The 12,927-nt window shown below is 48.8% G+C and overlaps 1 protein-coding gene across 11 annotated transcripts in view; it reads right to left on the reverse strand.

The window, feature by feature from the left end:
• The window catches only part of LOC142828014 (uncharacterized), a 119,371-nt gene that overhangs the window by 75,665 nt on the left and 30,779 nt on the right, over window positions 1-12,927 (reverse strand). For 6 of the 11 annotated variants that reach the window (XR_012902910.1, XR_012902909.1, XM_075925155.1 and 3 more), the window contains one exon: window positions 2,847-3,127. The exons of the other annotated variants lie outside the window; for them this stretch is intronic. Coding sequence is in view for 4 of the 6 variants with exons in the window: in XM_075925155.1 (XP_075781270.1) it covers window positions 2,847-3,127 (281 nt within the window). In the remaining 2 variants the exon portion in view is untranslated. The remainder of the gene's footprint in view (window positions 1-2,846; window positions 3,128-12,927) is intronic. 11 annotated transcript variants of the gene reach the window in all.

Raw genomic sequence — 12,927 nt, forward strand, 5'->3', positions numbered from 1 at the left:
CTAATGAGCTGTTCTGGGTCTGTAGTGCTCTAACAAGGTACACCTACAAGGCTTGTTCAGCCTGGTGGAGGAGGAATTTAAAAGGGAAAATTCCCTTTAGAAAGGGGTGGTGCACAAGGTGAAGGCTGATTTACCCAGAGACTGAGGGTAACAAAGGCAGTCCAGCTATGCAGGAGACAGCTGTGGGACATGCCACTCCTGGAGTCAACCCAGCTGTTAGCAAAACAATATGCCCCAATGGAAAAAGGGCAGGGAGATTAAACTCTACAAAAGGACAATAGACTTTAAGGGTGTGTCTACACAGCACACTCAACTCGAAATAAGATACGCAATTTGTGCTATGCAAATTGCGTATCTAATTTCAAATCTACTTTGAAATAGCTTATTATGAAATTTGGCATGTCTACAGAGTGCCAAATTTTGAAATAACATGCTATTATGAGACATCCCTTAACCTTCATGGAACTAGAGTTACCAGGATGCCGAAATAGTGCACCCGTTATTTTGAAAAATGTTTCGAAATAACAGGCAGCTTATGTAGACATGGGGTAGCTATTCTGGGATACCTCTGGTATCCCAAAATAGTCATGCAATGTAGACATACCCTTAGGGTATGTCTACACTACAGCGTTATTTCGAAATCTCTTATTTCAAAATAGTTAATTCGAAATAAGTTATTTTGAAATAACACGTCTACACACAAAATGCATTTTGAAATACCTTTTTGCTATTTCGAAAGAGTGCATATGATTGGACACTGAATCGCATTTAGGGGCAGCTGAAACTGGTTCCAGCAGGGCATCAGGTCAGTAGTTGCTTTGTGTTACTGTTGCCTGAGGCTATCTGAGGCTTGTGCTTAAAGGGACTCCCCCCGGACAGCCGGTTCTCAGCTTTCCCTGCTTGCTTCCCTACCTCACTGAGGGACAGCAAAGCATTTTTCTCTCTGTCTGCTTTGGTTGCCCTGACTCGGGACACCACAGCACTCTGCACCATGGAGCCAGAGCCGCCCCTGGGCACTCTGGTGCTCATTTTGGAGGCGTTGCAAGCCTGGCTCCAATTGCTGGAGACTGCCTGGCAGCATCTGCTGCAGCCCAACCCCCAGGCCCTCCTCCCGACCCCTCTGGGGGCCAGGGAGGAGCAGCAGCAGCACCCGGACACCAGCGTGCCCTGCCGCATCTAGCATCTGGACACCAGCAGCGACTGGTGGGGCCACATTGACTTGGAGTGCTGGGGAGACTAACAATGGACCCAGAACTTCAGGATGAAGGACACTTTCCTCAAACTCTGTGAGTGGCTCATCCCTGCTCTGCAGTGATGGGACACGCACATGAGGCCCGCCATTCCCCACCACAAGCACATGGCCATCACCCTCTGGAAGCTCTCCATGCCGGATAGCTACTGATCTGTGGTGAACCAGTTCGGCATGGGGAGATCCACCATCAGAGCAGTGCTCATGCAGGTATGGCAGTCTCTGGCCATTGTGCCAGGAGGGGGGGTGTGAGGAGGGAATGGGCTACCGAAAAGGGGGGGAGGTGGTGAAAGTCCCCTCTCCAGGAGAGTTTGGTCTGTCCCAGCTGCACTAGACTGCCCGTGGTGGGCAGGATTGCAGGGGGGGGGGTTGCTCTTGGGAATGGGGGTGCAGGGCAGTGGTGGGGAAGGAGCACTGTCAGCCACCCTAGTGACTCTCGGTTTTGTGTGTCTCTCTGCAAGTGGTCAAAGCCATCAATAGAGTGCTGCTCTGCAGAGTCATCCACCTCACTGATTTGGATGTGGTGATCGAGGGTTTGGCACCCTGGGCTTCCCCAACTGCAGGGGGGTAGCAATCCACGGGACACACATCCCCAGCCGTGCCCCGGACCACATCAACAGGAAGGGATCCATGCCCTCTACATCAATCGGAAGGGATACTTCTCGGTCATCCTGCAGGCCGTGTCTGACCACCGGTCATCAACGTGGGCTGGTCCGGCAAAGTACACGAAGCGCGGGTATACCACAACTCCTCCGTGTGCCAGAGGCTGCACGCCGGGACTTTCTTCCCCTACTGCCACATCAGGGTTGGGGACGTGGATGTGCCCGTGTGCCTGGTGGGGGATGCGACCTAACCACTACAACCCTGGCTCAGAAAGCCCTACATGGGACACCTCAAACCCCTCCCGACAGGCCTTTAACGCCAAGCTCGGCAGGGCCCGCATTGTGGTGGAGGGTGCCTCCGGCCGGCTTAAGGCCCGATTTAGATGCCTCCTCACACACCTGGACCTCTCCAAGCGGAATATTCCACACATGGTGGCAGCATGTTGTGTGCTGCGTAATTTGTGTAGGAGGAAGGGGGAGGCTTTCTACGTGCAGCCCCACACGGCTGCCAGCTGGGAGGCCCACTGGGGAGGCTGTCCATATCCAGGAGGCCCTGCAGGAGAACTTCTACCCAGAGAAGGACTAAAGTCTGCCTGGTGTGCCCCACTGGGGGCTTGTGCCTCATTTTACCCTCACATCCTTCCACTTTCCCCTCCCTAACCCCCCTTCCTGATATACAATAAAAACGTGTGTTGCCAAAAACAAAGTGATAGAAATGTAGCCGTGTTAGTCTGGTGTAGCTGAAACAAAATACAGGACTATGTAGCACTTTAAAGACTAACAAGATGGTTAGTCTTGTTAGTCTTTAAAGTGCTACATAGTCCTGTATTTTGTTTCAGCCAAAAACAAACTCTCTTTATTGATCATAACTCGGGTGAGGGGGGAATGAGGGTGGGAGCAGGGAGGGGGAAACCTGGGAGGAGGGAGCAGGTAGGGGGAGGCAAGGGAAAGAAGGGGGAGGACAAGCTAAGGGTTGGGGGGTCTTGCTGGTCTACCTGTCTCCCAGCACTGCGGGAGCGGGGGCCTCTGCATCCCTTGGGGAGCGGGAGCAGGAATGGGAGGAAGAGCGATAGCTGGGGCGGCCACAGGGGCTGGAGCGGAAGCAAGCAGCAATCTCTGCACCAGGGTCTGCAGGTGGTCGTGGAAGGCACGCCCTTGGTCAAGCAGCTCCCGCAAGCTCTCTTGCCGCAGCTGCAGGTCTTCCTGCACCCAGTGCTCCTGGCAGCGGACCTGGGTGTGGGAGGATGTCCTGGGCAGGGACTCGCAGCTGGAAAGGCTGCGGAGAAACACGAGAAGTGGTCAGTTTTCCCTGGGGACACAGTGTCATAGAATCATAGAACCATAAAGCTGGAAGAGACCACAGAAGGTCATCTAGTCCAGCCCCCTGCTCTAGGATCAATCCCAACTACATCAAACCGGCCAGGGCTTTGTCAAGCCGAGACTTAAACACCTCTAGGGATGGAGACTCCACTACTTCCCTAGGTAACCCATTCCAGTGCTTCACCACCCTCCTAGGGAAATAGTTTTTCCTAATATCCAACCTGGACCTTTCCATCACAACTTGAGACCATTGCTCCTTGTTCTGCCATCTATCACTACTGAGAACAGCCTTTCTCCATCCTCTGTAGAACCTCCCTTCAGGAAGTTGAAGGCTGCTATCAAATCCCCCCTCTCTTCACTTCTGCAGACTAAACAGACCCAACTTCCTCAACCTCTCCTCATAGGTCATATGCTCCAGCCCCCTAATCATTTTGGTTGCCCTCTGCTGGACCCTCTCCAATGCATCCACATTGTAATTGGGGGCCCAGAACTGGACAAAATACTCCAGATGTGGCCTCACCAGAGCCCAATAAAGGGGAATAATAATCTCTGGATCTCTGGATCTGATGGCAACCTAATATGCCATTAGAACTAAGGACTTAGTTCGAGTTAACATCTGACTGCCGCGTGTAGCCGCGGGCAGTTAGTTCGGACTAGGGGGGGTTAAAAATGGCGCCCAGATGGGAAGATGCAAATAAAGCCTGGGATATTTAAATCCCGGGCTTCATTTGCAACTTCAAATGCCTACATTAGCCTCCCTAGTTCGAACTAGGGGGCTAGAGTAGACATACCCTAAGAGACTAAGTCAATAAAGCCAAAAACCAGTTTTTTCTGAAAGACTGGTCCTAATTTCAGTCAACCCTGTGTGTTGCCAACTGGTGTAGAAGAGAGAGTAACTTATGGGCAATGGATCTAGCAAGCTGGGTTTAAGGATCCTTGTCTGTTCCTCCCCACAGACTGTTTGAGAGACAATGATTTCTCTTCGTGGCAACCTAGTTGTAGTAGCTGAAATAGAAAGGCTTCTCTGCAACAGTTTCACTTAGAAAAAAAGTTGTTTTTTCATCTTAAGAAAAACAGATCAATTTCTTAAATAATCTGCTCTTTTGTATATGGGCATGAGTGGACATAAAACAGAACGGACTCCTAGAAAGGGCAAGAGGAGGACACTTAATATGGAGCTCCCAGTTAATGAGGAGGGAGAAAAATTGTTCTCCTTGGTCTCTGAGATAAGAAGCAGTGTGTGATGGACCCCCCTCCCCCGGCCATGCTTTAAGAAATGGACTCATGGACATGAATATACATAACTCAGAGGTGGTTTGAGTGAATTATTTCATGTAACTCATCGATCTTCATGCCATGATACGCTGGCTCTGTTTATCTTACTCTGTTGTATGTATCATTTGTGTGTGTAAAATTAGACACATGGAGTGGGGAATACTTTGTGAGTTTCAAATATGTGAATTGGAGACATGGAGGGTGTTACCTGCAACTTCTAGATGAGCCACTGTTAAACAATCTTTTGTTTAACAATCTTAAGTCTGAGCAGTGGTTGGTAGGGAGTGGCCTCAACTCCTTAACAAAAGAAATAGGAAAGCAGAGGCCTGGGTCTTTTGGCTGGGCTGCACCTGAAGGAAGGAGCCAGGGACCCCAGGGTGTGGAGGAATCATAGAATCTTAGGGTACGTCTAGACTACATGCCTCTGTCGCCAGAGGCATGTAGATTAGGCTACCAGACATAGGAAAATGAAGCGGCGATTTAAATAATCGCCGCTTCATTTAAATTTACATGGCTGCCGCCAAATTTACATGAGCCAACAAACAGCTGATCAGCTGTTTGTCGGCTCAGCGCGATAGTCTGGACGCGTGGGGGTCAACATCAAAGGTATTTGTCGACCACCCAGGTATGCCTCCTGGGATGAGGTATACCTGGGTGGTCGACAAATACCTTTGATGTCGACACCTGTACGTCCAGACTATCACGCTGAGCCGACAAACAGCTGATCAGCTGTTTGTCGGCTCAGCGCGGCAGCCATGTAAATTTAAATGAAGTGGCGATTATTTAAATCGCCGCTTCATTTTCCTATGTCTGGTAGCCTAATCTACATGCCTCTGTCGCCAGAGGCATGTAGTCTAGACGTACCCCTAGAGCTGGAAGAGACCTCAGAAGGTCATCAAGTCCAGCCCCCTGCTCTAAGCAGGACCAATCCCAACTAAATCAACCCAGCCAGGGCTTTGTCAAGCCGAGATTTAAACACCTCTAGGGATGGAGACTCCACCACCTCCCTAGGTAACCCATCCCAGTGCTTCTCCACCCTCCTAGGAAAATAGGAGAGCCCTGGTTTGGAGGGGCAGCTGGAAAAGAGGTTTTAGGGTGAGTTTGATCAAGTTTGTACTGAGGTTTCAATGTAGAATAGCCAAGTGGTTTTGTTTATTTTGGTTTGTAACCTACTTTGCTCTGCCTATTCTCATTTATTACTACTTAAATCCTACTGCTTCAACTTAATAAAACCATTTTTATTTTCTATCAAACCCAGTGTAAGCAATTGTTACCGGGGGGGGGGGGGGGGACGACCAGTGTGCTCATTCCCCCTTTCATTGCTAAAGGGGGCTTATCTAATTCTTTGGGGTCTGATCCCATCTGGGGAACACTCTCTCAGGAGGCTGGGCCCTAAACTGTTTTGCTGTTCTTCCTGTTACCATTCCTTAGAATCATGAACTCTATGATTTCATGATCACTTTCACCCAAGCTGCCTTCCACTTTCAAATTCTGAACCACTTCCTCCCTATTTGTTAAAATCAAATCTAGAACAGCTTCACACCTAGTAGATTTTTCAATCTTCTGAAATAAAAAGTTGTCTTCAATGCAGTCCAAGAACTTATTGGATAGTCTGTGCCCCGCTGTGTTAGTTTCCCAACATATGTCTGGATAGTTGAAGTCCCTCATCACCACCAAATCCTGCGCTCAGGGCCGTCCCGAGCCCTTTTGGTGCCCTGGCTTCACGAGCAGACCTTATTTATATAGACATACCTACTTGCCACAGGGATCAGTAGACACACTTGCTGTGTCAAGGTGATCAATTTTGGCTCTTTTGGGGTTGAAATTCACTTAAGACTTGGAGCTGGGAGAATGAAATGTTGTTATCCGTATTGTATGATTAAAAGGTAAAAGACCTGAACTTAATATGTGACCTGGTTTAGGGTCTACCATAACTTGAACACTAAGCGAAGGGTAGTGAGTCACATCTAACTGAAAGTCACAGAAGATGGAAACAGGTTTTATTTCTGGTGGTATAGAGTCTATTTGGGAGTCCTCAATTATATCTGACACTTTCCATCCAGTGTTTAAAGGCAGAGCTGACTAGAATCAGTTGAGAATCCTTGTGTTGTCTCAGTGATCGCTTGAGCAAAAATCATTGATAAAATCTTGTGTAGACTGACCTTGGACTCAACATGCAGGCAGTGTGTTGAAGGGCAGTGCAAAGGAGGCAATGGTGGTGAGGTACCATATTACCTAGTGAAATCATTGGTGCTGAAATCACTAAGGACTGGAATTTGACCACAGAACCGACACTTTCTTAACAGAGACTCCATTTTTGCAATTTAAAAAGTAAATCAATGTAACAGAAAACTGCAACACTCTCTGGTAACTTTTTAAAAATCAAACTTTAAACTTTATTGAAAAGATTAGATAGTTTGCAATTGAAAATATTTGACCTGCACTTAAGGCAACTGATTTAATTTTGTGTAAAATTTTGCATGATAAAGAATGGCATTTTTTTTGAAAATGTTCAACTATATGGATATACATTTTGATCAGATCTACTTCTGATGTAATATTTGTGTGTGGTTGTGGGGGCGTGAGTGATTGTATTTGTGTGTGTGTGTGTGTGTGTGTGTGTGTGGTTGTTGTTGATGTTTTGCTCAACAAAAAATCCTGGGTGGTGGGGCCCCACCAAAACTGTTCGAATTGGGCCCTGCACTTCCTAAAGCTGGCTCTGCCTCCAATGCTCAAACTCGGTCTCTGAGGGTCAGGAGCTCCTTGCAACGAGTCCACACATACGCCACCTACCCACAGGGCAGGTAATTATACATATTACACCCAACACAATAAACAGGATAGCCTCTAGTCTGCTGTTGGGCTTCTGTCTGCATTTTTTCCTATGAACGAGTTTGATTGATAAGGTTTCTAGTTAAAACAGGAAGTTTGTATTAAAAACCTTTAAACTAAAGACTGGCAAGAGCACTTTGGCCCCTTCCCACTCCCCTTCCAAACTCGCTCTCAAAACTCCGTTTGCTGCTCCTGTTCGCAAGCTCCCTGGTTGCTGACTCACAGCTTTATAAAGCCCTGCTAACCCCGCCCCCGACTAAGACTCAGCCAATTAACAGAGGCTTCTAGATTTCAAACCTTTAGAAGCTCACAGCTTCCAGCTGCCAGCCACAGCACACAGTCCTTCAAACAAACAAACAAACAAACAAACAAACAAACAAACAAACAAACCAGACAAACACAAGCTCAGCACACAGCAAGTAATCCTCCCGATCCCCCCCCCCACACACACACAAACACACACACTACAGAGAGCCACTTACCTCAAGGGTCCCATATTTACTCCTCCTTTACCTAGAGAACTCCCTCTCAAAAGTCCCTGTTTGCTGCTCCTGTTCGCAAGCTGAGGAGCATTACCAGAACATAAGAATGGCTATACTGGGTCAGACCAAAGGTCTATTTTGCCCAGTGTCCTATCTTCCAATAGTGGCCAATGCCATATGCCCACAAGGAGTGAACAGAAACAGATAATCAACAAGTGAACCTCTGTCATTCATTTCCAGCCCCTGACAAACAGAGGCTAAGAACACCATTCCTACACATTCTGGCTAAGTAGTATTGATGGGTCTAACCTCCATGAATTTATCTAGATCTTTTTTGAGCCCTGTTAAAGTCCAGAACTTCAAAACATCCTCTGGCAACGACTTCCAGAGGTTGACTATGGGCTACATGAAGAAAATCTTACTTTTGTTTGTTTTAAACCTGCTACCTATTAATTTCATTTGGCGACCCCAAGTTCTTATGTTCTGGGAACAAGTAAATAACTTTTCCTTATTCACTTTCTCCACACCTGTTGTGGTTTTATAGACATCTATAATATCCCCCCTTAGTCTCCTCTTTTCTAAGATGAAAAGTCCAAGTCTTTTCAATCTCTCTTCATATGGCACCTGTTTAATACCCCTAACAATTTTTGTTGACCGTTTCTGAAACTTTTCCAATGCCAATATATCTTCTTTGAGATGAGGTGACCACATCTGTACACAGTATTCAAGTTGTGGGCGTACCATGGATTTATACAGAGGTAATAATATATTCTATGACTTATTCTCTGTATCTTAAAATTATTCCGAAAATTCTGCTTGCTTTTTTGACTGTCACTGCACATTGACTGGATGCTTTCAGAGAACTATCCAGTGACTTCAACATCTTCCTCTTGAGTGGTGATAGCTAAATTAGTCCCCATCATTTTGTGTGTGTAGCTGGGATTATTTTTTCCAATGTGCATTACTTTGCATTTATCAACATTAAAATTCATTTGCCATTTTGTTGCCCAATCATCTAGTTTTGTAGGATCCTTTTGCAGCCCTTCAGTCTGCTTTGGTCTTAACTGTCTTGAACAGTTTGGTATCATATGCAAATTTTGCCACCTCATTTTTTACCCCTTTCTCCACATCATTATAAATAGATTAAATAGGACTGGTCCCAGTACAGACCCAAAAAAGCAGATGCATTCCTTGGACGTGGCATTGCTTTTCCAGGATACCAGAAAGCAGTGCAGTCTAGATGTGTAGCCTAAGTTCCCTGGTTTCTTACTAGCAGGCTTTATATAGCCCAAGCCTTCCTGATAGTCCCACTCCTTGGTTAAGGTTAGACCAATAAACAGAGGGTTATAGGTTTCAAATCCTTGTTAACAAACCCACAGTTTTCAGCCGTTGGCCTTAGCACATGGTCTTTCAAACAAACAAACAGCACATGAACCTCCAAACAGACAGACAAACATCAGCTCAGCACACAGTATCTTTCAGGAACCCAGCAAGTACCTCCCAAACAGAAATACAGGCAGTCCCCGGGTTACGTACAAGATAGGGACTGTAGGTTTGTTCTTAAGTTGAATTTGTATGTAAGTCGGAACTGGTACATATTGTAGGGGAAACTCTAGCCAAACATTTTTTTTAGTTTTGGATAGCATAGGGAAAGGTTAACTCCCCTCTAATGTTTGTTTTGCTGTCTGTTCCCCTGTTCAGAAGATTTCACATCTATTTCTGTCCCTGTGACAAACTCAGGACTAAAGGAGTAACTCATCAAATATCAAACAGCTCTGCACCATGCTTTGAGCTAATAGCTTTATTTCCACACACCACCCAGGGTTCTAGGAGGAGGGTCCTTTTTTTGCTAACACAATGAGGCCAGCACTTTGTTTGTTTTGGTGGAGTCTTTGTTTGCCCAGGGAGCCCAGCATGTATAGGGGGAGGAGGGGCGGAGAGGCTGCTTTTGTCTGCTGTTCGGCAGCCTGTTGCTCAGGGGAGGGGGCAGCCTGTTGCTGGCAGGGGGGGAGGGGGGAGGCGTGCAGGATGCGAGGCCGCGGGGGGCGGGGGGGCAGCGGGCGTGGGGAGGCACTTTTCCTCTGCCCGGCAGCTCTGCGGGATCCCTGTCCCTGTGGCCAGCTGCTGCAGGCAGAGGCCAGTTGGAGCCGGCCGAAGAGGAGGAGGAGGTGGATTCTAGGACCCGGGTGAGCGAGCCCCGGGGACGCTGCTGCGCTCCGGGAGCCCGGCATGTATAGAGGGGAGGAGGGGCAGAGAGGCTGCTTTTGTCTGTTCGGCAGCCTGTTGCTCAGGGGAGGGGGCAGCCTGTTGCTGGCGGGGGGGGGGGGCAGCGGGCATGGGGAGGCACTTTTCCTCTGCCCGGCAGCTCTGCGGGACCCCAGTCGGAGCCGGCCCGAGGAGGAGGAGGATCCTAGGACCCAGGTGAGCGAGCCCCGGGAATGCTGCTGCGCATGTGCGGGAGTTGCCTCACCCCGTTCGTATCTAGGGATCCGACGTAAGTCGGATCCACGTAAGTCGGGGACTGCCTGTACACATACTGCAGATCAACACTTACCACAAGGGTCTCGTAATCGCTCCTCCTTCACCTGGAGAACTTCCCTGTTAGCTGCTCCTGTTCGCTACACTGAGATCTAGAGACGTGATTATTCCCTTTAATTCAGCACTGGTGAGGCCACATCTGGAGTATTGTGTCCAATTCTGGGGCCCCATTACAAAAAGGATGTAAATGCATGGGGAAAAGTCCAGCAGAGGGCAACAAAAATGATAAGGGGGCTGGAGCATATGATTTACAAGCAGAGGCTAAGGGATTTGGGCTTCTTTAGTCTGAAGAAGAAAAGAGTGAGGGGGGGATTTGATAGCAGCCTTTAACTACCTGAAGGGAGGTTCCAAAAAGGACAGAGAAAGGCTGTTCTCAGTAGTGACAGATGGCAGAACAAGGAACAATGGTCTCAAATTGCAGTTGGGGAGGTCTAGGTTGGAGATTAGGAAAAAATATTTCACTAGGAGGGTGGTGAAGCACTGGAATGGGTTACCTAGGAAGGTGGTGGAATCTCCATCCCTAGAAGTTTTTCAGTCCTAGCTTGACAAAGCCCTGGCTGAGATGATTTAGTTGGGGTTGGTTTTGCTTTGGTCAGGGAGTTGGACTCAGTGACCATAGTTCCTGCTAAGGGGTGCATCTGCGGGCCATGCACAAAAAACTCTCTGCCCTGCTTGGGAGACCAGATGCCTGCTCAGAGGGCTGGCCAGGGACCTACTCAGGGGACCAGGGCTGCATGGTGGTGTGGGGACCTATTCTGGTGGGCAGCTCCAGCTAGGGATGTTACATTTTGATTTATCAGCTAATTGAGTTTCCATTGACTACCTAATTAGTTGATAAGCAGGGAGGCACTCGCTACCCCTGCTGTGGCTCTGCCTTTGAAATGTAGTAAGAGCTGGGTGGTTGTGGCACTGCTTCATCTCTGCCTTCCCTGTCCCCTCCCACGCACAGAGACAGTGCTAGGGGGAACCAGCTTTTAAGCTGGCTTGACCCAGCACCAGCTCCTGCTTCCCTATTCCTCCCCCCGCAGCCTCTGATAAAGAGGCGGGGCGGGGGGAATGCAAGTAGTTGACTATTCAACTACTCTTTTACATGCCTAGCTCCAGCCCTTCTCCAGGGCTGGAGGTGTGTTCAGGGCTGCAAAGTGGATTCCTAACTGCCCCCTGGGCTGATCATGTGGTGGCTGTCCAAAGCTGGAGCCAGGCTGTAGTGCGGCTGCTCCTGGTCCTGGGGCCCCCTGCATCTCTCCTACCCCACCCACATCTCTCTTTTGTCCCCCAGCACCCTATACCCCCCAACGCTCTGTGTCTCCCCGACTCCCCATATGTCACTGCCCCACCACCAGCACCTCACTCCCTGCAAACTCTGGGTGCTGGCAGCAGCTTCCCTCTGTCCCAGGTGGGGACTCCTAGGCAGCCCCATGAGAAGCAGCCTGGGCAGTCCCTGTCTGCACACAGGCTACCCAGGGAGCAGCGCTCCTTGGGGGGGGGGGGTGTGTAACGCCTCGCCTTCTGCCCACGAGAGAGGCGGGGCACTAACTGGGAAAGTCTCTTGGGGAGCAGCACCACTGGGGGATGCCACAGTGGCACACATCTAAATAAGCACACATGACCTCATTGGTGACCTCACAAGACAGAATTCACTTTGCTCATGGATGGAAAATCTTAGTGGGAACACTGTTAGTGACCTCCTGAGGTTTATTCCAACCTTCTGATTCTATGATCTATATGGAAATAAGGAGGGAAAGGAAATGGGATTTCAACAAATGTTGTTGCTACTTTTTCATCTAAGCAGCTAGTCAAAGTTCAGGCCCTGGAATGTTCCATTTGGAACACAAACTGATGGAGTCTGGTATTTTCTTTGAGGCAATCTTGCTTATTTACAAGGAATGTATGAAGTCCTGCTTCTCTGAGCCCAAAAGGAACCAAGTGTAAGCGGGGGAATGTTCCCACTATTGTGGGGAAATTTTCTGGCTCCAATACCACCCCAGTGAAATGGACCAACGAAAGGATCTGAGTCCCCACTCCCACTTTCTTTTACCCAACAGCCTCCCTGACCCTGAGGGCTCCCTTTCCACTCTCCTGAGTAGCAATTCCAACAAAGCTGGGCACAGGTTTCCCGTGGCTTAAACCCTGACCTTGTAGTCACCTGGGGCAGGGGCTAGGGTGTCCCCACTCTGGGGTGCTCTCTGCACACTGCATGCTTTCTTGACCTAGTGATCATTTCATACAGTTCAAAGCAAATAAAATGTATTAAACATCAACTGATTAAAGAGAAAAGAATAAGAACAAATTAAAAAGGTTAAATGAGAACACGCAGTCCTGCTCTGTAGCATGGGGACATCACAAACAGCAGTCTGCAGAGTGTAAGGACTGGGGTGGTCTGTTCCTTATAGGTCCCAGGACTCTCTCTCAGGCCCTGGCTGTGCTACAGGGGGCACTGCAGGCTGGACATGCTTGCTCTGGCAGTGCCCACATGGCCTCAGGCTCTCGGTGGCAGGACCGCTCTCTCAGTCTGGCCTGCAGGGCCTCTTGGCTGGTGGTGTCTCCCTGCCCAGAGCCTCTCCCCCCACTTTGTTGGTCCCAGCTGCTCACCACACCCAGCTGCAGGCTGTGCTGCTTTGCCAGTCTC

The sequence above is a fragment of the Pelodiscus sinensis genome, chromosome 3 (assembly GCF_049634645.1).
Source record: "Pelodiscus sinensis isolate JC-2024 chromosome 3, ASM4963464v1, whole genome shotgun sequence".
Classification (NCBI taxonomy): Eukaryota; Metazoa; Chordata; order Testudines; family Trionychidae; genus Pelodiscus; species Pelodiscus sinensis.